This window comes from Anser anser (assembly GCF_964211835.1).
Source record: "Anser anser genome assembly, chromosome: 12".
Taxonomy (NCBI): Eukaryota; Metazoa; Chordata; class Aves; order Anseriformes; family Anatidae; genus Anser; species Anser anser.
This window is the reverse complement of record NC_139733.1, coordinates 10949277-10969694: the sequence shown is the minus strand read 5'-3', so window position 1 is coordinate 10969694 and position 20418 is coordinate 10949277. Positions and strand designations below refer to the sequence as shown.

General features: G+C 68.9%; 4 protein-coding genes across 7 annotated transcripts; 1 reads left to right on the top strand and 3 right to left on the bottom strand.

The window, feature by feature from the left end:
- Positions 1-827: 827 nt before the first annotated feature.
- SEMA3G (semaphorin 3G) lies at positions 828-10069 on the bottom strand. 3 transcript variants are annotated; one of them, XM_083795817.1, is made up of 16 exons: positions 9934-10069; positions 7239-7399; positions 6976-7038; positions 5477-5596; positions 4861-4972; positions 4637-4753; positions 4341-4483; positions 3982-4096; positions 3799-3868; positions 3497-3641; positions 3016-3247; positions 2829-2920; positions 2443-2484; positions 2114-2327; positions 1635-1774; positions 828-1558 (listed from the first exon to the last, which is right to left on the bottom strand). In XM_083795817.1, exons 1-16 carry the CDS (start codon positions 10022-10024, stop codon positions 1112-1114), a joined length of 2304 nt encoding a protein of 767 aa, XP_083651943.1. In that variant the 5' UTR covers positions 10025-10069; the 3' UTR covers positions 828-1111. The 3 variants fall into 3 exon arrangements, with proteins under 3 accessions (XP_083651943.1, XP_083651944.1, XP_083651945.1); XM_083795818.1 differs by having other exon boundaries at positions 4350-4483; XM_083795819.1 differs by having other exon boundaries at positions 4861-4951.
- Positions 10070-11085: 1016 nt separating this feature from the next.
- LOC310880267 (aminoacylase-1-like) lies at positions 11086-16091 on the bottom strand. Of its 2 annotated transcripts, none has more exons than XM_083795800.1 (15): positions 15955-16091; positions 15291-15416; positions 14763-14827; positions 14217-14321; positions 14049-14143; positions 13795-13871; positions 13457-13546; positions 13191-13247; positions 12999-13072; positions 12728-12777; positions 12379-12523; positions 12228-12296; positions 12065-12144; positions 11742-11802; positions 11086-11662 (listed from the first exon to the last, which is right to left on the bottom strand). In XM_083795800.1, exons 2-15 carry the CDS (start codon positions 15397-15399, stop codon positions 11498-11500), a joined length of 1242 nt encoding a protein of 413 aa, XP_083651926.1. In that variant the 5' UTR covers positions 15400-15416; positions 15955-16091; the 3' UTR covers positions 11086-11497. The 2 variants fall into 2 exon arrangements, with proteins under 2 accessions (XP_083651926.1, XP_083651927.1); XM_083795801.1 differs by lacking the exon at positions 15955-16091 and adding an exon at positions 15798-15947.
- An 11-nt stretch (positions 16092-16102) lies between these two features.
- Positions 16103-18136, bottom strand: ABHD14A (abhydrolase domain containing 14A). Its single transcript, XM_083795803.1, has 4 exons — positions 17627-18136; positions 17400-17515; positions 16939-17174; positions 16103-16753 (listed from the first exon to the last, which is right to left on the bottom strand). Exons 1-4 carry the CDS (start codon positions 17833-17835, stop codon positions 16571-16573), a joined length of 744 nt encoding a protein of 247 aa, XP_083651929.1. The 5' UTR covers positions 17836-18136; the 3' UTR covers positions 16103-16570.
- A 224-nt stretch (positions 18137-18360) lies between these two features.
- Positions 18361-19602, top strand: LOC310880270 (putative protein-lysine deacylase ABHD14B). The gene is made up of 3 exons (XM_083795804.1): positions 18361-18733; positions 18888-19129; positions 19335-19602. Exons 1-3 carry the CDS (start codon positions 18526-18528, stop codon positions 19515-19517), a joined length of 633 nt encoding a protein of 210 aa, XP_083651930.1. The 5' UTR covers positions 18361-18525; the 3' UTR covers positions 19518-19602.
- The last annotated feature ends 816 nt before the right edge of the window (positions 19603-20418 follow it).

Here is a 20418-nt window from a genome sequence, read left to right as displayed (position 1 = left end):
GTTGTGCTGCGGCACCAGAGCTCTTGAGGGAGGAGCGATGATATCACCCAGCCCGGGCTTTGTGCGAGCTATTTTGGGGTTTAATTATTATTATTTTCTTTCCCCTTCCTCTGCCTTCGAACAATGCCGGGCCCGGCGGGGCCGCGGTTCACACCATTGTGTGGGACCGTGCTGCCTGGGGAAAGGGGAGATCCTTATCAGCCCGGCTGCCGGAGCTCACAGCAGGCGAGTGCCTCACCCACGGCGGCCTGCAGCACCCACATCATGGCAGAGTTCTGCAGGGCACCTGCGTTTCGGGGAGGCCCTGGGGCTCAGCAGCCACCCCTCACATCCCACCGCCCCCTCTGCCTGTGCCCCCTGCCGTCCTGGCGCAGTTATGCCCTGGCTGCGGGACCTTACCCCAAGCCTCTCCCATGTTTACCCAGGGATGGATCTAACGTGCCCACAGCCGTTTGCCACCCTCCCTGACCCTGCCCAGCCCCAAAACGGTCTGCGGTTTCCCCCGGGGGCAAGATGAGGTTGAAGGAGGGCTGGGGATGAGCCTGCGATCCCTTTCCAGGAACGGGAGCAGCAGCGCTGGCCCCATGCCTGCCCTGGTTCTGCTTTTCCCCTTTCATACAAAGGCCGCTCTGCTTCCCAGCACAGAGGCTGGGCTCGGGCCAGGGGCTGTGCCGTGAGAGCCCCTGTCCCACGCTGCACCCGCCACAGCGTGGCCCCAGCTCCCCCGTCCAGCCGATGGGGCTCGGTTTTTACCCGCGAGAGCAAGTGTCTTTCCCAGGCTCCGGGCCGGCGGTGTGGAAAGAGCCTGGAGCGTCGCCCCACAGGTGAAGAGGGGGCTGGCACTGTGCTCGGCCCATTTATTTGCAGAGAAATTCAGCAAGCTCCCCAGGGTCACTGCCACCCCACCAACCGTGGCTCCATACCCACCCAAGGTGACCGGTGGCACCTGGCAAGAGCGAGGGGCCCAGTGCCATGGCATCTCCCCCCCACACCCCCCCTTTTGGAGGTGGCCCTGCAGCCCCTGAGGTGACAGGGGCCTGCCCAGGAGCCAGCCCTGGGGATGGAAGGACTTCGTGCAGCCGCAAGCCCGCTAGAGGACGGGTCCCCTGCTCTAAGTGGCCGCGGCTTGCCGGGGCACGCGGATCCTCTCGCCCTGGGGCTTGGCTGTGCGCGCCTTCTTGCCCGCATCCAAGCCGGCCAGGGCGTGCTTGCCCTTGGCCAGCTTGCCCTTGCGGTGGCCACACCAGAGGCGCAGGCACTGCTCCTCCACCCGCTGCCGGTCAGCCGAGCTGACGAGGTGGAGGATGTCCTTGAACCAGGCTTTGGGCGCTGGCACCGCCAGCCGGGGCTCAGGGCAGGGCAGGCGCTCATCCTCGCGCTGCCGGGGGGAGGCACGGGCCAGCTGCTCGCCCCTGAGCACCTGCAGGGACGTCCTGGCCACCGTCTGCGTGAAGCCGTGCTCCAGCGTCTTGCAGTAGTAGACCCCGGCGTCGCGGCTGTGCAGCTGGCGGAAGAGCAGCCCTCGCTCCGTCTGCAGGACCCGCTCGTCCGTCTTCACCTGGTGGCCACGGCCGTGAGGTTGGGTCCTTGGCAGGGGCAGGGGGAAGGGGAAGGGCAGGCGCTGGGGGCCTCACCTCGTCCCGCTGCTCGTCCGGGGGTCTCTGCACGAACCACTGCACGCTGGCCTGCGGGGAGCGGGGCACGCACTCCAGGAAGGTGCTGTTGTGCTCCATGCCGTACAGCACCTTCTCTTCAACGTGCTCAAAATCATCCACTGGGGCAGAGACAGGGGCGTGCACGTGGTGGGGACAGAGCCAAACCACCGTGCACCCCACCACCTCCGCAGGACGGGGGGTTGTGGCTTAAGTGCCCGTCTCCCACCAGCAACAGAGCTCCCCAGGGTCCCCCAGCTTCTCCTGGGGGGAACCGCTGGCTGTGGCAATCAGGGTGCCCCCAGCCCGTCTATGATGCCCCCAAGCCCCTCTGGGTGCCCCCAGCCCAACCGTGACGTCCCCAAGCCCTGCTGCGCACCAGCTGCTCGTGCTGGGACGCCTTGGGGCACGTTGGATGAGGGGCGCTTCACCCCAGCGTGTCCCCCCCCCAGGCCTCTCACCAGTCAGGTTCTGGTCCAGACACTGGTACACGGGGCTGGTGTGGCGCACGTAGCGGCGCTTGCCCGAGGGCACGTAGCGGGTGCAGGCGGTGCCGTCCCAGGCGCAGTACGGGTCCCTGGCCAGGCAGCACTCGGCGCAGGCGGTGCCGTAGCTCTCGCACCGGTGCAGCCGCACCTGGGCCACCCCCAGGCTGGCGCCCACGTAGAGCGTTTGCTGGAGGGCAGCAGCGACACGGTGATGCCGGCGGCAGCTCCCTCGTGGCCGGCTGACACCCGGCCCCTCCCAGCCACCCACCCTCGCCCCCCAGCCCCGGGAGAAATGTACTCACGCGCTTGACAGAAATCTCCATCTGGGTGATCGGCACAGGCGCCTGCAGGGGAGGGATGCAGGCATGAGGCCGGACCGAGCCTCTCCCCAGGGAGCCCTGCGCATGTGGGGTCTCTGGGGCTTTGGGGGACACCAGGAGATTTGGGGGGGAGGGGAGAAAATGCTGTGCATCCCCCCCTTCTGGCTGCTGGAGCCTGGAGGGGGTGGGCACCTCTGCCACCCCGGGGAAGGGGAGGACAGGAACCCGCAGCTGCCCTGTCCCAAGGCCTCCCGGTGCCCAGCAGCACGGTGACATCCCTCCAGCCGAGCTCTCTATCCCCGCGTGCATCCCCCACCTGCACCCACCATGCCCACCCCACCGCTCCCTTCCCTCGCAGCAAAATTCACCTTAAAAACCTGCAGCTCCTCCAGGACGATGTCCTCGGTCACGGCCGAGTTTTGCTTCTGCAGGACCACCACCTTCAGCACCGAGCCCGCATCTGCCAGGAGGGGGACAGAGGCGCGACCTCCTGCCGTCGCGGGCAACCCCAGCGCCATCGCCCTGCGTGCCGCCCGCCCTGCCCGCCCCGCTCACCCGTCCCCAGGAAGAGGACGTCGTGCTGCCCGTCCTCAGCGTCCACGCGGTCCGCCACGAGCTGGCGCAGGCGGTGCTGCAGGTCGGTCTTCACCAGCAGCGGCCGGCGGTGCCGCGGGCGCACGGGCTTGTGCATGAGGGGGTGAGCGCGGGCGAAGTGCAGCACTTCGTCGGGGAAGTCCTTGGTGGTGCCGTACGGCCGCCGGGGCTGGTTGGTGGTCTTGCTGGGACACTGCGGGGACAGGAGGGACCCCGCTCGCCCAGCCCGACCTGGTGAGAACTGTTTGGGTTTCTCCCCAAAATAGGGATCCATCGTCTCCACCTCGGGCATCCCGGGGCAGATCTCGTAGGGACCCCATCGGGGTGGATCCCACAGGGACCCCATCGGGGCAGATCCCGTAGGGACCCCATCGGGGCAGGGGGGCTCGGCCCCATCGCCCCCTCCCTGGAGGAGGGGATCAGCCCCCCAGGGACCGCTCACCACGCCTGGGCGGGGGTAGGGCACGCGGCCCTCGTAGGCTGCCCACTGGTGGAGGGGGCTCTCCCGGTGGGCGAAGGGCCCGTTGAAGACCTCGCGGACGTCGGCCATGCGGTAGACGCAGACAGCAGAGCCCCGAAAGACGTGGCTGAAAGGGGACGGCAAAGGGGGCTCAGACCCAGGCACGTCGGTGGAGCTCTGCCGGCTCTGCCGGGAGCGACCACGCAAGCTGCCGTGCCCGCAGCGACGTGGCGATGGGCAGGCCAGGGCTGGGTGTCCCCAGGGGCTGGGGCTGAGCCACCCACCTGACGGTGCTGAAGAGGGCGTAGATCTCCGGGCTCTTCCCATCCCTTGTCCTCAGCAAAAAGACATCCTCTGGGGAGGAGAAACCCAAGCCCTGGAATTCGCTGGTGGCCCAAGAGCCTCCCAGAGCCACCAAACGAGGGAGCAGCACCGGCAGGGTCCCTGGGGTGCTCCCCACCCCTTACCCAGCTCGTCAAAGTGGGTGTCGATGCCGCCGGGGCCAGGGACAGAACACACCAGGCGGGCTTTGTTGAAGGTGCTCCACTTGTTGACCAGCACTCTTTGGCCTCCAGCATCATTCTGCAGGGACAGGGAGCGTCAGGGCCACCGCTACGACTGAGCAGACAGCCCCTCGGCAGCCCCCTAGGTGGGGAGCACCCGCCAGCCTTCTGCGCCACCTTCCGCATACAGCCACCACTACAAAAACCCATCCCAGGACTTCCGTCCCCAAAAACGGGCGCCGAGCAGGCACAGGGGTGAGCTGGGGACCGCTGTCACATCCCCATCCCCTGCGGTGTTCGTGGCGGTGCCGCTGGCGTCTCACCACGCAGACCCGTGCCACCCGGCTGACGACGGCATGCTCCTTGCCATCTGCCTCCACCACCTTCTCCGTGAAGAAGAAATAGGCCTTGTCGTTGTCCCGGTCGTCGTTGTCCGGGATCAGGTAGGCCGCCACGAATTTGGGGTCTACGAGAGAGCTAGGAGCATCAGATGGGGAGAAGGGGCACGGCTGCCGCCTCCAGACCGCGCGGGACAGCGGGGAACGGGCGAGGAAGGCCCGGCGTGAGGGCTTCCCCCCTGTGCCCCCCAGGCTGTGCCGTGGGGCCGGGGCGCCGTTACCGTTGAGCAGGCGCTGGTCCACCTCGGTGCGCAGGGCGGAGCGCGTCCCCGTGCTGCGGAAGATGCCGGGGTCTCGGCCGAGGAAGTCCGCGGTGAGGCCGGCGTAGAGCTCCCCACCTGGCAGAGACACCCTGAGAGCCCCCGGCCACCCCCAGCTGGTGGCACGGGGACCGGCCCCGGTCCCTGCGCCCAGCACCCCGAGGTCCCCGGGGACGGCAACCCACCGATGACTGTGCTGGCGAACGCGCCGTCGGGCTCGTGCGGGCACCTGCCCCGGCCGCTCTCCACGGTGGCGGGATCCAGGCTGAAGGCATGCTGGGGTCGGGGACAGCGCGGCTGTGACGGGGACATGCTGGGGGGCCCACCTGGGGCTCACGCCGGTCCCTGCCCGGCTCGCAGGCTCCCCAGCGTGCCTAAAGGGACCTGGAGCTGGGGCCTGTGCCTTTGGGGATAGCTGATGCCCACCGGCAGGAGCCGGGTTTGCCAGCTGCTCCACAAGGACGCGCGGCAGCTGGAGGGGCCCGCGAGCCTGCCTGGCACCGTTGTGCCCCCCCCCAGGCTGCGGGGGGTGACGGGAGCACCCTGCCCTCCCAGCCCAGCCGGCATGGTCCACATGCTGTGACTCAAGCTGGGGACTGGGAGAGGAGGAAACGCCACCCACGCTGCTGCCACCAAGGGGACACAATGGCCAGAGAGGTGGGGAAGGGCAAGGGCAACACGGGGCCGGTTCCTGGCCGGGGCAAATACCAGGTCCAGCATCCCCACGCAGCCTAAAACCCCCGGAAAGGAGGAGGATGGGGACAAGCAGGCTGAGGACGCCGCCCCGAGCCAGGTCCCTACCTCGCCGCGGTGCCCCACGTAGACGAAGGCGCAGACGGGGTGGAAGGCGCCCGTCCCGCAGGCCAGCAGGTGGGTCCGGTTGTAGGGGTGCAGCAGGCGGATGTAGTTGGCGCAGTCGGTCTGGGGAGAGGGCCGCGAAGGGGAAGGCTTGCAGGGACCTGCTGCATCGCCCCCCCCAGCGACACAGGGCCTCCGAGCTCTGCCTTCACCCGCAGGTGCCAGAGGGCAGCTCACGCCTCCGGCTGGGCTGGCCGGGGGTGGGCTCTGCCAACCGAAGCCCCCCGGCTCATCGCAGAGGGACCGGGCTTTTCGCTGGTCCTTCCCCCATCGCGTTCCTGCTTGCACTGGGTGAAGGGGAGGAAACAAAGGGAGGAAACACAGGAGACAGAGCCGGAGCCCCACGGCCGCCCTCAGCTGCCTCCGGACACAGGGCAACCCCTGTCGCTGCCGCCCGGGATGGTCCCTTCCTCTGGGGACCGGCAGCTATGACTTCCCTGGGGACACCTTCCCAGCCGTCGTGGGGGCCCAGCGATGAGGAATTCACCCTCCACACCGCGGCCGTATCCCCTGCGCCCCCCAAAGAGCTCACCCCAGTACCCACCGTCCTCTTCCAAACCAGCTCGTGTCATGGGCCAGGCTACAGGGCTGACCGATGGACAGGGGAGGCAAGGTGGGATGGTCCCCATCGAGTTTGTCCTTCTGCTCGGCTGCTTGCCCAGCCCTGCCCGCCCTCCTCTGTGGTCCCCTGCGCAGGGCGTGAGGCCCCCGTCTGCTGGGAGCCCCGCCACTGAGCTGCCCCAGGGGTCCCCGGCCTCCCCGCTGTTTATTTTCCCTTTGCAAAGAGCCTCTGAAATGGTGAGTTAAAAAAAATACATGTAAGGAAAAAAAGAGTCGAGGCTCTCCCAGCTTGGATCTGTCAGAGCTTGGAAAATAAACATGCTGGGAGTGATTTGTCTGGGCTGGGGGAGCCTCGGGGCTCTGGCCGGCTCCCCCCTGCCTTACTCCTGTTTCACGTCAGGGCAGGGGGGACGCAAAGTAATTGCAAAGAGGGGAATGAGGTCACCGAACCGGATCGAGCTGCAGATTTCCCATCGCTGGGGGATGGCCGGGATGGCCAGCTCTCCCTCCAGCACGGCGCACCCCCCTCCGTAAGCTCCCTGCTGAGACCACGCACAGCTCAGCGCACGGGTACTCCGCCACACGGGGATGCAGAGAAGCTCCCGGACCGGGGCTTGGGACCCCCTGAGCTCAGGTTTCCAAGCCCGGCTGCTCCTGCCTGCGTGGGGCATCCACACTGGGGCTGCCCTGGCCGCAGAGATGGGACGTGCAGAGCCCAGTGCCAGCATCATACACCGCCAGGCCCGGTCACCAGCTCCCTGCCTCAGTTTCCCCCGGGCACGCCGTAGCCCCGTGGTGCCACATCCCGTCCTAGCAGTAACCAGCTCCAGGGTGGGGTACAAGGGGACCCCCTCAGCTCAGGGGCGTGGGGCGAGACTCACCCCTGGGTCCTTCCCCTTCCGAAAACACTCCTCCGTCTGCCCGGGCAGGGGCGGCCAGTAGATCTGGAACACAAAGCGCCTTTTGGGGCAGGTGGAGGGGACGGCAGGCGCGGACCCCTTGTGAAGCCACATCCCCAGGCTGCCGGGACGCTGCTCAGCACCCAGGAGCTGCGGGTGGCCTGCACCTCCCCGGCTGCCACCCACAGCTAACTGCCAGCTACTTGCCCTCCGACCGCCACTGTTGGGTGCGGGATGCAGCTCACCTCCTTGGTGTCGGTGCTGGCCCTGTCCAGGCGCAGAGAGTAGAGCGCGTCCTTGCCCCCAACGAAGAGCCGGTCCCGGTACTCGTCCAGGTAGAGCGAGCGGAAGCCCAGGAAGCCTCGGTGGCCAAAGAAAAGGACGGAGCGGTTCGTGCTCAGCAGCTCTGTCGGGCAAGGAAGGCAGCATCAGCAGGAGCCACCCCGGCCCCAAAAGCCCCCAGGGTCCTGGCTGGTGTCACCAGCGCTCCCGCCCCCGGGAAGGAGCCCCCTGCTCTGCGGGGGGCTGCAGCAGCCAGGGCACAGGAGGATGCTGGAGCAAAGGGGCATCGTGGCGTGGAAGAACAGAGAGGGCCAACGCAGCGTATGGCGGAGGTGTCCCAGGGCGTGGGACAGCTGGGCTCGCTTGCAAAGCCCGGGAGGGTGGTGGGAGCGCTCACAGCGGGGGCGTGCAACGGGTTGCTCCCCACCATGGCATGGGGCCGGTGCTCGGGGTGAAGGCACCGGCATGGGGACACCGCATCCCGGGGGAGGACATTGCCACTCGGCCCAGAGCAACCAGCTCCGGGCTCCCCAAGCGGGTCCGTGCCTGAATCCCATGGGATGCCAAGACAACAGGAAATGACTTTGGGGGTGACAGAATGGGGAAGTGGAGGCTTGCCAAAGCTCAGCACCATGGCACCCCCCAGCTGGGAGGGAGAGGGCAAGGGGAGGTGGTTCAGCTTCACCAGGCCCCAAAACCGCGGCGCCGACCCCGGGCCAGGCCTCGGAGACTGCCGAGCGGAGGAGGAGGAGGAGGACAAAGAGCCATTGACGGGCACGGCTGTCCCCAGACGCACCGCACCCTCTGCAGCCTGCCCTGGGGGAGCCTGCAGCTGCTGCAGTCCCTGTCCCCAGCCGGGGTGTCCCCCCCCATGGCTCGGATCTGTCCCCACGAGCAGAGGAGGCACTGGGAGCACTCAGCTTGAACGCCATCAGCCCGGGATACCCGGTGGCCCCAGCCCCATCTCTCCGGGTCATTCGGCCCCCAAGCACCCCCCCAGCACACACTGTGCGTGCCAGCATCTCTGCTCCTCCTGCTTCCCTGGGCCCAGCCCGGGAAAACACCGTCGTCTCCTTCTATTCTTGCCCAGCAATAATATTTTCCCAGCTCAGAATAACATTGGCAAAGCCGTCAGGCTGCTTATATTGTTTCAAGCAAGGTTTTCCCTTCTCCCCAGCCCCAGCAAATTTCTCCTGCGCCTCGTGTTATGCTGGCGCCGGGCACCTTCCCCTCCAAAAAAGCATCACCCTGCCATGCCCTGTCCTTTCCCCAGCATGGGGGACCCCGAGGAGCCCCTCCCCGGCTTTGCCAGCACCACCATGGCAGGACGGGAGCCCCTCGAGGGGACGGCAGGGAGCTCGGGGCTGCGACGTGCTGGGATGTGCAGCAGAGACCTGCCCTTCTCCACGCTCGGTCCCGCTGCTGGAAGCCAACGCGGAAGGAAAAGGGTGACTTAGAGCAGCAGCAGGGTGAGCTGGGGACACGGCCACCGCCACCCCAGCAATGCCACCGGAGGAGGTGACATCCCGGCACCCCCCGGCTGCGGAGCACGGAGACTTCCCCTCTTTCCACCTCAAAAGCCGCTCCTGCGAACGGAGCCAAGCGCACCCCGGGCTGACGAACTAAGTGAAAGCAGCTTCGGTTTTGCCCAGTTTTCGTTTCTGAGGCTGTTCAGAGGCTCCTAATGGTTTTAATTGAAATGTTCGTTTGTTTCGTGGGAAATCTCAGCTTCTGCTTCCAATTTGGAAGAGGAACAGAGCAATCAACTTAAGAAGGAAAAATAAGAAATAAAAAAAGCTTCAAAAGGTTGCTCGTTCCCCTGGGGAGCCCGCCTGTCCCCAGGAGCTCTCACAGGACGGACTTCGTGCCGGAGCCCATCAGGCACCGAAGCAGCACCCAAACCCCACAGCCCAGCTCTGCTGGGGGCCCTGAAACCTCCCCGTGCTGCTGCCAACCCCAGCCCAAAGCCACAGGACCCCGCCGTGGGCACCTGTCGCCTCCTGGGGCGAGGAGCCCCCTCTGTGCCTCAGTTTCCCCCTTCCTACCCGGGGGGTGGCTGCAAGAAGGAGCCGGGACGCAGCCAGCCTCCACCCCAGGGCTCCGCTCCCACCCCGGTGCTTGGCCGGGGGGCCCGCAGCAGCTTTCCCTCGGCACAGGGCTGCGTTGGGCAGCTCCTGGGGCTCTGCAGGAGCTGGGCTTCCCCGGCCCCTTCCCTTCCCCGGCCGTTATGCAAGGGTCGTTATTTTTCTCTTTTTAGAGGCTCCTCGCTTTGATGCGCCCCGGGCGCTCCAGCCCCCTGCCCGGGTGCCGAGCCGGGCTCCAACCTGCCCGGGGGTTAAGCCGGGGGCTTCATGAGGCAGGGGCAGGACCGCGGGGAGGGTTTGAATTAAAACCAGGCAGGCGCAGCGCCCGCTTGGCACCCAGGGCTGCCGGCAGCAGAGCACCCGGGGGGCGCCCACGCCGCGCTCCCAGGGCAGCCCCCGCTCGCCCCGTGCCTCAGTTTCCCCACTCCCCCGAAACGCCCCCCTTGGTTCCCCCCATCCGCGGAGCCCGCACGGCGAGGTGCGATCCCCCACACCCCCCCCGGCCCCCAAAAGCCCCCTTCCCCCCCCCCCCCCTTCTCCCCGGTCCGCTGCGGGTGCCCCCGGCCCGGCTCACCGCGGTGGGACAGGCGGAGCCGGGGCAGGCTGCGCCCCGCGGCCAGCAGCGAGCCCCACAGCCAGCAAAGCGCCGCCGCCGCCGCCCGCATCCTCCTCCCGGGGCCGCAGCTCCCGGGGCCGCCGCTTTTATGGGGCCGCGCTCCGCCCCGGCCCGCCCCGGCCCCGGCCCCGGCCCCGGCCCCGGGAGCTCCCCCCCCCAGCCCCGGGAGCTGGCGCTGGGGGCGCCCCGGAGGCCGCATCCCTCGGGGAACGGGTGCGCGGGGGGGGGCTGGCGGCCGATGTCCCCGCTGCTTCAGCCCCCCCCCGCCAAGTGTCGCCTGGCACCGGCTGTGCGGCGGGGAGCAGCAGCTGCCCAGCCCCGGGGTCCCCTCCTCGGTTCCCCCCACGTCGAGGACACGGAGCAAGGAGGGGGAAGGCGGGTGTGCCCCCCCGGCTTGTCCCCACGAGGGACAGCGAGGACGGTGCTCCCGTCCCCAAGCACGGCTGGTCCCACACCAGCTGGGGACACGAGGGGAGCGGGGCACGGGAGGGGACCTCGGGGGCTCAGTCCCCACCGCCTGCCCCCGGGCCGGGCACCCCGAGCCCTCTGCCATGCCCCCAACTCTTCGCACCCAGCAGCAGGCGGGAACCCCGCGGCGCGTGCAGAGCTCTGCAGCGCAGCCAGCCCCAGCTTGCCCAAAACCGCCCCGATTCAGCTCGGTGAGCCCCTGGCCTGGCTCCCCGGGGGAAGGCACAGCAAGCAGCTGGAGCAAACGTAGCACCTTTGGTGCTGGGGCACAGCACGGGGCGGGGATGGGAGCAAGAGGCAGATCCGAGCCCCGAGGCACCTCTGGCAGATACGGGCGGAGGCTCCTGCCCAGGCTCGCCCATCGCTCCATGCCCCGAGGGTCCTGGGGAGCCACCCTGGGAAGATCCCGTAGGAAGGGAGCAGGATTAACCTCAGCACCGCCAGCTGCTCCTGCCCCCCGCCCCGGTGCCCCAGGCCGAGCCGGATCCTGCCCGGGCAGGCTCCTGCCAGCGCAGCCCCTTCCCCCTCCCCAGCCCGATGAACCCAGGTGAAGCAGGGGAAGATAAAAATCCTCCGTGCCCGGCCTCTCCGAGGTGCTGGAGTTGCCCCTGGACAGACGGACAGACCCCCCTGCTCCTGGCCTTGCTTACCAAGGAGATTTATTGAGTGAATCTGTGTGGTGGGGACAGGGAGGCACCAGCTGGGTGGCACGGCCCCAGCACCCCTGACAGCGGGCAGGGAAGCAGGACGAGCCGTGGGCACGCAGCCCAGGGCTCACGCAAGCCCCAGTGGCTGTGGTGGCACGGGGCAGGAGGCGCCTGGGGCTGCGCTGACACGTGGGCAAGGGGACACGGTCCTCAGCGTGGCGCCTAGGAATGGCCAGACCCAGCCTTGGAGGGCACAAGCCAGGACACGTGTCACCATCAGGCCAGCCCTTTGCACAGCCACAGTAGAGGGACACTTAAGAGAGGTGGCACGATGCCTGCAGGCTCCCTGGTGCGCTGACCGGCATCTTCTGCTCCCCCCGGTCCCGTCCCTGTCCCCTCCTAAAGGCTTAGCCCTCGGCGGGCAGCGGGGGCACAGAGGCCAGGGCGGGCAGGAGGTGGGCGTAGATGTCAATGCCCCGCAGGAAGACGTCTTCGTTGAGGAACTCGTTGTGGTCATGCAGCAACACCGGGGTGCGGTTCATAGGCGAGAAGCCGATGGCCGGGTGTCCTGCCTGGGGACAGGAGAGCGGGGTGAGAATGGGGCTGGGACAAGCACCAGGGACACGCGGGGAGGCTGGCATCAGCACTCACTGCTCGGATGTAGCGGCTGTCAGTGGCAGCTGGGAAGATCTCAAGCTTGAGCTGCAGCTTCCTATAAAGCGAGACGCGGTGTCAGCACGGCACGGGGGCAGCCGGGTCCCACAAAAACAAGCCAGAAAGGTCCCTAAGCCATGAGCCCTGCGGGACACTCAATCCTCTCCTTTCCAGGGGAAATGGGGTGCGGCGAGATGCTGGCGTAGCAAAGGGCACTCTCTCCCAACCCTGCCGTGACGCCAGAGGACCCCCCCGCCCTGGGGACCAGAGGATGTCCCCCAGGTGCCCGCCGTCTCTCTCTTCCTGGCGGCACTACTCACAGGTCCCTGCAGACCCCACTGAAGGCCTTCCACCACGGGTCAGACTCCTCGGTGGAGGTGATGTGCTGGTCCATGCATTTCTGAGCGATGGAGAGAAGGGGTGAGCACGCTGCAAGGGGGGGACGGGCACAGTGTGCTGAGCCCTTTATCCCTGAGCCCTCACCTGGTGAAACTCATAAGTGACACCATCCCCAGCCGCCTGGCACCAGCCGGCCACCTGCTTCTCAAAGGCCTGCAGCAGACAGCAAAGGAGCGGTGTGAGTGGGGGCACCCCCAGCCCCAGCCCCCCCCGGCAGGGCCAGCATCGTGCCCACCTTGAGGTCCACGGTGGGTGGGATGCGGATGTCGAAGCCGGCGGCCATCTCGGAGGGCACCACGTTGAAGGAGACGCCCCCCTCCAGCATGGTCAGGTTGAGCGAGGTGACGTCCCCCAGGGTCAGTCTCGTGTCAGATTTGAGCCTCGGGGACACAGGGGAGAGTCACCCTCCGTCCCTGGAGGAGGAGTGAAAGTGCACCCTGCCACCACCCCCACACAGGTAAACCGAGGCAAGGGGACACGGCGCTGGATCTGAGCCTCCCTTCAGGTCCCCGAGACGCCAAGAGAGGGCAGGGCCCCTCCAAGGACCGAAGCAAAGCTGATGCCACCCCGTGGCCACGTCCTACCTCTGTTTCTCGCTCTCCCTGAAGGCCAGGAAGGAGGTGATCACTTTGTGCTGGGGAGGCAAACACAGGGGTTAAGCGCCCCCGGGACCAGCTGGGCAGGGGGCACCATGCCCCAGCCGGCCCTCCAGCCCTGCAGGAGCCCCACTCGCCCATCCCCAGCCCCAAGAGCAGCTCCCAAGCACAGGCCAGGTGCCCATCCCAAGAGGGACCCTGAAAGGTGCTCCCACCCCTGGGTCCCCCGCAGGGCACGCCGCTGTCCCCGCTCACTTACCATCTTCTCGGCCGCCGTGTTGCTGATGAAGCGGGACCCGTGCCCGGGGCTGCCCGTGCACTTCACCTTGATCCCTGCCGCCACGGGGGACGAGGGAGAGGCGTTGAGCAGAAGCCCAGGGTGTACCCGGCATCCCGATGCCGAAGCACCCAGCAGAGCAAGGGACAGGACGGTGGGTACGTGATTACTCACACCAAGGGCTCTTTTCACCGTAGAAGACGCTGAAGATGTCGGACGGACTGGCCAAGCCTGTGGTGGGCACAGAAAGGTGTCAGAGGGGCACAGACACGGCCCTGGTGCAGGAGGCTGGCACTGCGGGCGTCACTGGCTGGGGCGCCCCAGTAGGACCCCAGAGGCCGTACTGGGTGCCCCTGCCTTGGGGGTGATGCCAATGTGCAGGGGGTGCCAGACGAGAAAAGATCCCCTGGGGGTCCCACGCCAACCCTGCCGCCACTCACCCTCATCCAGGGCAAAGCCCACGTTGAGCGCTTTGAACTCCGGGCGCTGCACGAACATCTCCATGCCCTTGTGTCCGCCCACCTCCTCATCTGCAGGGAGAAGCCTGGTGGGGATAAATGCGTCCCCCAGCCCAGCACCCCTGGGCCCTCCTTCCCCACCAGCCTGGCTGCCACCAGCTGTCCTCAGAGCTGGGCACCCCCTCAGCCCTGAGCTAGGAGAATCCAAAATCCGAGCAGGGAGGCAGAAGTCCCCCATGCCAGACTGTGAGGAGCTACAAAGTGTCACCCGGCTGCCGGCCCACCCTGTCCCCTCGACAGGGCGCTCCCTGGGGACTTACCAGGCACGAAGGTCAGGTGGATGGTGCGGGCAAAGCACTTTCCCTCTGCCTTCAGCCTTCGGATGGCCTCGAGGTACCTGTGGGGAGGGGGTGGTGTAAGGGTGCTTGGGTGCAAGGAGAGGGGCTGGCGTCCCCTGGGCCACCCCAGCCAGGTGGCACCCGCATGCTGCTCCGTCTCAGCACCAAGGGAAGGCAGCATCCTCTCCCGCCCTGCTCCGAGGCCGCGTCCAGCCAGCACCGAGCCCTCCACTCACTGGATGGAGATGCACTTCATGTCCTGGGCACCCCGGGCGTAGATGTTGCCTTGCGAATCCTTAACGGCCTCGAGGGGCGGGTAGGTCCAGTGCTCCTGCAGGGAACAACGGCCATGACCTCCTGCCGCGCGCCTTCTCCGCTGTGCCCAGCCTGCCCCGTACCCGTACCTCGAAAACCGGCACGACATCGGTGTGAGAGTTGAGCAGGATAGAGCGCAGGCGGGGGTTCGTGCCCAGCCAGGTGAGGACCAGCACCACACGGCCCTGGCACACCTGCAAGCAAAGGCAGGATGTCATTAGGGTGCGGACAGGGGCACCCGGTGGGTTGGGGCACACTTGTCCCCTCACCAGAGCCCCTTGGCTGCGGCCGTGAGCGGCCACAAGCTCCTGGCTGCAATTCAGATAGAGTTGAGGGGAGGCTCCCAGCCCCTCTGCGTCCCCTGTGCCAGCCAGGCATGAGGGACATCTTCAGCCAACATCGCCCTGCCCGGTCCCCGGCTAATCATAGCACAGCCGGCCATAAAGGTCAGCGGGGACCGGCAGAAATACAGGCTGCAAGAGGAGCTTAAGGAAGCACTCGGGTCAGCAGAGGATTAGGAGCAGCAGGGAAGTCACCTCCTGCCCATCTCCTGGGTGGTGAGGAGGGGACAGCCCCACGGCCGGGCTGGGATGGGACAGGCACAGCGGCAGCAGGGCCGGTGCTGCCTCGCTCACCTCCACTTTCTGGCTGGCCAAGCCCAGGTCGGTGCCGACGCGCTCCAAAAACTGGATGGCCGCATCTGGGGATGACAAAAAGATGAAGGGAGCGAGTTCAGGACAAAGCAAGGGTGGCAGTGCCCTGCGTAAGGCAAAGTCCAGCGGGGGAGCCCGTCGCCTGCAGGTGCCTGAGACAAACATCTTGACGCACTTTTGTGGGAGGCTGGAAATACTAACAGGAGAGAGAGGTACGTAGGGGTAACGCAAACGTTTGTCCCGGAGCCAGGGCAGCATGGAAAGAGGAGGCTGGGCCATGGGTCTGCCACGCCACAGGAGGAAGAAAATCCCTGCAAGGGCCCCAAACCGCAGGCACCAGCAGAGATAAGGCGCAGCTGCATTCCCCTACACCTGGATCATGACAGGCCTGGCCCAAGGAACCAGGCAGGTGGGTCCAAAGGCCAGTCCAAAGCCTGGTGGAAGGGAAGGAGCCGTGCCGCCAGCCCTGCCGCCCGCATTGCCCCCCTGTCCCACCCGTCCCCTCCTCACCATAGTCAGGCTTGGGGTGGACGGTGTCAATCCGCAGGTACTCCCGGAATAGCGTCACCGAGGGGTCCTCCGAGGCCCCCGCACTCTTCCCTGGCTTCCCGGGTGCCATTCCTGGGCTGCAGAGCTCTGGGGGAAGAGCAAAGGGGGTGGTTAATCACCCACCACCCCCTCCAAAGTCCGCTGTCGTTAAAAGCGTGGGGCAAAGTTCGCCCCGGCGTGCAAGAAATGCCCCCGGGAAGGAAAGGGGCTGGGGGTGCGGGGAAAGCACGGGTGGCCCAGGGCGTGCGGGTGTCTGCGGGGGGCTACAGGAGGGGTGCGGGGCGGCCGGGGGGGGGGGTGCACACGGGGTGCGGGGGGTACACAGGGGAGCGGGAGCACAGGGGGACACCGCAGGTGTGCGGAGCGGGGGGGCTGCAAGGCGGGGCTGCGCTCAAAGGGGACGAGGCTGCGGAGGGGGGGCGGGGGGGGTGCAAGGGGGCACGGGCAGGGAGCGGGGGGGGAACGGACCCCGGCAGCACGGCGGGGAGCGGGGGCACCGCGCTCGGGGCGGCGAGGCCGGGGGGTCCCGCGATGGGGGCGCGGCGTGGGGACAAGGGCAGAGGGGCACGGGCACGGAGCCGCCGCTCGCTGCCGGCCCCCGGCCCCCCGTTGCACCGGGCCCTACCTCCGCGCCGCCGCCGCCGCCGCCGGGCTTCCGCCCGGCCCCGCTCCGCCCCCCCCCGGGCCGGCCCCGCTCCGCCTCCCCCCCCCCCGGGCCGGGAGCCCGGTGCCCGCCGCTCAGCCCGAAGAAGCGCTCGGGGAGGCGAGCGGAGCCCGGAGCAGATCGGTTTATTGGCCTCGCGTGTCGCCCCCAGATGTGCCGTCCCCCCTCCAGGCGACGTTCTCGGCCCCCTTGGGGGCACCCCAAAAGACAACGGCCGCGTCCCATCCCGTCTCCGTCCCGTCCCGTCCCCATCGCCCCAAGACACGGCGCTCAGAGCCACGGTGCCGGGGAAGGGGACACCGGGGGGACCTGCCCAGGTCAGCGGGCAGCCCCCTGGGAATGCCCCGTGGCTGCGAAACGTCTCTCAAAATCCGGCAAAGCGACGTGGAACCTCTGGATCCCTCTGGCAGGTGCTGCTGCAGAGCGGGTGCTGTTCGGAGAAGCCCCCCCGCAGCTCCCTGCTGTCTCTCAGGGCCGGGCGCGCTGCCACCCAGCATGGTACGGGGACAAACGGCCCAGCTGTGTGACAAAGCAGGGCGCCACCACCCCGCCATCCTCCGCTCCGTGGGGACATCGCTCACTGCAGCTGGCCGAGGAAGCCCAGCAGCGCCCGGTGGAAGTCCCCCGGCTTGTCCAGGTAGCAGGCATGGCCAGCGCCAGGCAGCACGACCACACGGTGCCTGGGGAGGTGCCGGAGGCTCTGCAGGGCCTGGTGGCCCAGGCCGGTGTCACGGTCACCGTACAGGATCAGGGTGGGCGTCTGAAGAAGAGGGGAGAGAGACGGGACGTCAGGGAGGGAGATGCCAATCCCTACCCGTCGCCTCAGGAGGCTGCAGGCCTCCGGAAAGCTGAGGGAGGGCAGAGCCCAGCGCCCCCCGAGCCGGGGGCACAGCTCCCCATCTCCACCCAGCGCACCCCCATCCTCCGCGACCTCAGCCACCTCACCTGGACCTGCTGGTACTGCCCCACGGCATAGTCCCGGGTGCCCACGGGCGCAATGGGCACGAAGCCCGCCAGGCGGTCCCCGCGCAGCAGGAGGAAGGGCAGGGCAAAGCGGCCGCTCATGGACGGGCTGACGAGGACGGGCCTCCGCAGGCCCAGCTCCTCCAGGATGCGCTCCAGGAAGGCCACCCGGCCCTGCTGCGTGGCCACCGTCCCCGTGGGGGGCGAGTCCCCATAGCCTGGCGTGGGCAAAGGGTGCAAGGTTGGCGTCAAGGCTGGGGAGCCCCTGAGGCTCAGCTGGGCAAAAACGGGCACCAGCGCGAGCCCCAGAAGCGCCAGGCAGTGTCACACAGGGTCTGTGTGGCCGGGCGGGTGACACCCCGCGGGGACGGCCCAGCCCTAGCTCCCTAAAGAGCTCCAGAGCCCGCTCACGGCCCGTGATGAGCGCAGCCCTGCGGTCCTACCGGGCAGATCTATTGCGACCGCACGGTGCCCTTCTCCGGCGAGCAGCGCCAGCGTCCCCAAGGCCTCCCAGGTGGCGGAGGTGAAGGCCTGGCCGTGCAGGAACAGGACGTCCGGCCTGCGGCAGGGGACAGACGCGGGCAGGGGGCTCAGCACGGGGCCGTGCCCGCAGCACCGGGCGGCCGCCAGCCCCCGGGGCACGGGGCTCCAGCCCGCGGGCGCGACCCACCTGCCGGGGCCGGGGGCGCGGGGCCCGGCTGCCTCCCGGTAGGCGACGGCGGGGTCGGCCCCAGCCGCCGTCCCCCTCCGCACCGTGCTGTTGGCCGGGGCGCCGCGGCCCGGGGCCGGGGGAAGGCGGCGGGCGGCGGGCAGCAGCAGGACGAGGGCGCAGGCGAGCAGCGCCCCGAGGGCCAGCAGCGCCGGGCGGCTGCGGCTCATGGCAGCGCTGCGGGGAGAGCCCCCCCGCTCCTCCGCGCCCCCGGTCCTCGCCGCCCCAGGCCCCGCCTGGAGGGGCGGTGGAGGCGCAGACAGGCCCGGCCCCCCCGCACCCCCGGTCCCCCCCTTGGTGCCAGCCCGCGGGCTGCCCCCGCCCGGCCCGGAGGGAGTGGATGGGGCCCGGAGGGAGCGGATGGGGCCCGGAGGGCGGCTCGGCTCGGCTCGGCTCGGCTCGGCTCGGCTCGGCTCGGCTCGGCTCGGCTCGGCTGGGCTGGGCTGGGCTGGGCTCGGCTCGGCTCCGCTCGGCTCGGCTCGGCTCGGCTCGGCTCCGCTCGGCTCGGCTCGGCTCGGCTCGGCTGAGCTCGGCTCGGCTCGGCTCGGCTCGGCTCGGCTCGGCTCGGCTCGGCTGGGCTGGGCTGGGCTGGGCTCGGCTCGGCTCGGCTCGGCTGAGCTCGGCTGGGCTCGGCTCGGCTCCGCTCGGCTCCGCTCGGCTGGGCTCGGCTCCGCTCGGGTAGCGCTCGGCGGCGCTCGTCTCTCCCCGGCGGCCCCGCCCGGCCCCGCCGCTCTCCGCCCCCGCCGCCCTTTGGCCCCGGGGCCTGTCCCGGCGGAGCGGGGCACGGAGGGAGGCGAAGGAGCGGGGGGACGGGACAGCGGGGAGCCGAACCCTGCCGCCGAGCCCCCGGGCCCCCCGGCATGGCCGCCCCGCAGCTCACCGAGGGCACCGTGGCCGCGGCGGGGCAGAGCCTCTTCTACCGGCAGGCCCAACCGGGCGGGCGGGCGCCGCGGCTGAGCGTGCTGCTGCTGCACGGCATCCGCTTCTCCTCCGACACCTGGCTCCAGCTGCAGACGCTGGCCGTGCTGGCTGACGCCGGCCACCGAGCCGTGGCCATCGACCTGCCCGGTAAGGCGCGGGCGGCGCCGAGCACCGGCAGGCGGAGGCCGCTTGTGCCGGTGCCCGGTGGCGGGCCCCGAGCCGCCGCTGCCGCCCGTTGTCCCGTGGGCGACGTGTGGCACGGGCCCTTGGGTGACGTCCCCTCTTTTGTCCCGCACCGCAGGGCTGGGGCGCTCCAAGGACGCCGTGGCCCCCGCGCCTGTGGGGCAGCCGGTGCCAGGGGATTTCCTGAAGGCCGTCGTGGAGGCGCTGAGCCTCGGCCCGGCCGTGGTGGTCAGCCCCTCGCTCAGCGGCATGTACTCCTTGCCCTTCCTCTTCCAGCACGGGCACCTGGTGAAAGCCTACGTGCCCGTGGCACCCATCTGCACCGACAAGTTCCCGGTGGAGCAGTACGCCCAGATCAAAGTAAGGGCGATGGGGGGCACGAGGAGGGGGGCGGGAGCACATCCCCTTTCCATCCTGGGCCAGGAGCATCCCCCTCCCCGTCCCCATCTCCCGTCTCCCGGGGGACAGAGATCGGAGATGCTTGTGCCGTCCACACGATGCTTTGGTGGGCACGGAGGAGAGCGAGCATCTCCCTGCCTCATCCTCAGTGTGTTCCCTTCTGCAGACGCCCACGCTGATCGTGTACGGGGACCAGGACGTGGAGCTGGGCCAGGCCAGCCTGAACAACCTGCGGCACCTCCCTGAGCACCAGGTGCTGGTGCTGCAGGGCGCCGGGCACGCCTGCTACCTGGACAAGCCCGAGGAGTGGCACCGCGGGCTCCTGGCCTTCCTACAGCAGCTGGAGTGAGCGGGACGGGGCACGGGGCCAGCGGGGGAGCCTGGCACCACCCCCCCCACCGGGACCAAATAAAGCCGCGAGCTTTCCTGCTGCCCTCCTGCTTCATTCTCCCCGGTTCCCCCCTCGCCTTCCACTGTCCTCCATGGCCACCGTGTTACGCACATCAGGTGACAGCCACCGAGGAGGGCCAGGACATCCGGGTGTTTGGCCACAGGGCATTGCTCCCGTGTCCCGGCCTCCTCCGCCTCCTCCCTCTCCTCCTCTTCCTCTTCCCACCCCTCTGGCCGCGCACCCACACCCAGGGTAATCTGAAGGGGCTTAAAAGGTGACTGCCAGCCCTGGCTGTCCCCTGCCCACGGCGGCAGCAGGGTGTTCAAGCACCCAGGGGATTTATTGCCGTGAACAGATGGAGGGGCGGGGAGGCCAGACAGACGCCTGGCCGGACAGACGGAGGGACAAACCGTGCCCACCACCTGCCTTTCCCCCCTTGGAGCTGCCGAGCCGGCCGCTCGGGGTGCAGATGGGGCCAGCAGCGGGGTGCCAAGCACCCCTGCTCCCCATACTCCCCCTCCAAGCCTGCCTGGGCTTTAGCCGCTTACGCCAGGGCCCAGGAGGATTTAGTGGGGCCGCAGGGGCGGGGGGGTGACACCGGCAGGGTGGCAGCGTGCGGCCGCCCGCGCTGGGGACACCTGCTTGGGGGCGCGGGGCGGGGGGCAGGAGCCTCCTAGCATCCTGCTGCCCTCGGTGGGTCCGGCGTGGTGTTGGCGGGGGGGTCCTCACCACATCCCTCTCCCGCCGTCCAGACGGGCTCCAGGGCGCTCCCAGCAGCACCCCTGGGTGCCGGAGGGCCCTCGGGTGCCGGCCGCCATCCGCGGCCCTGCCCGCCCGGTGCCCTTGAGCCCTTTGAGCC

Excerpts from the sequence above, each read along its gene's own strand:
- SEMA3G (XM_083795817.1), bottom strand. The coding sequence starts at position 10,024 with ATGCGGGCGGCGGCGGCGGCGCTTTGCTGGCTGTGGGGCTCGCTGCTG. Across the intron at positions 3,869-3,981 it reads CACCCACTTTGACGAGCTGG|AGGATGTCTTTTTGCTGAGG; the intron begins GTAAGGGGTGGG and ends TCTCCTCCCCAG. Across the intron at positions 1,775-2,113 it reads TCTGGACCAGAACCTGACTG|TGGATGATTTTGAGCACGTT; the intron begins GTGAGAGGCCTG and ends TCTCTGCCCCAG.
- LOC310880267 (XM_083795800.1), bottom strand. The coding sequence starts at position 15,399 with ATGGCACCCGGGAAGCCAGGGAAGAGTGCGGGGGCCTCGGAGGACCCC. Across the intron at positions 13,872-14,048 it reads ATGAAGTGCATCTCCATCCA|GTACCTCGAGGCCATCCGAA; the intron begins GTGAGTGGAGGG and ends CCCTCCCCACAG. Across the intron at positions 13,248-13,456 it reads GGGCTTTGCCCTGGATGAGG|GCTTGGCCAGTCCGTCCGAC; the intron begins GTGAGTGGCGGC and ends TGCCCACCACAG.
- ABHD14A (XM_083795803.1), bottom strand. The coding sequence starts at position 17,835 with ATGAGCCGCAGCCGCCCGGCGCTGCTGGCCCTCGGGGCGCTGCTCGCC. Across the intron at positions 17,516-17,626 it reads CGCGCCCCCGGCCCCGGCAG|GCCGGACGTCCTGTTCCTGC; the intron begins GTGGGTCGCGCC and ends CCCCTGCCGCAG. Across the intron at positions 16,754-16,938 it reads GGCAGTACCAGCAGGTCCAG|ACGCCCACCCTGATCCTGTA; the intron begins GTGAGGTGGCTG and ends CCTCTTCTTCAG.
- LOC310880270 (XM_083795804.1), top strand. The coding sequence starts at position 18,526 with ATGGCCGCCCCGCAGCTCACCGAGGGCACCGTGGCCGCGGCGGGGCAG. Across the intron at positions 18,734-18,887 it reads CGTGGCCATCGACCTGCCCG|GGCTGGGGCGCTCCAAGGAC; the intron begins GTAAGGCGCGGG and ends CCCGCACCGCAG. Across the intron at positions 19,130-19,334 it reads AGCAGTACGCCCAGATCAAA|ACGCCCACGCTGATCGTGTA; the intron begins GTAAGGGCGATG and ends TCCCTTCTGCAG.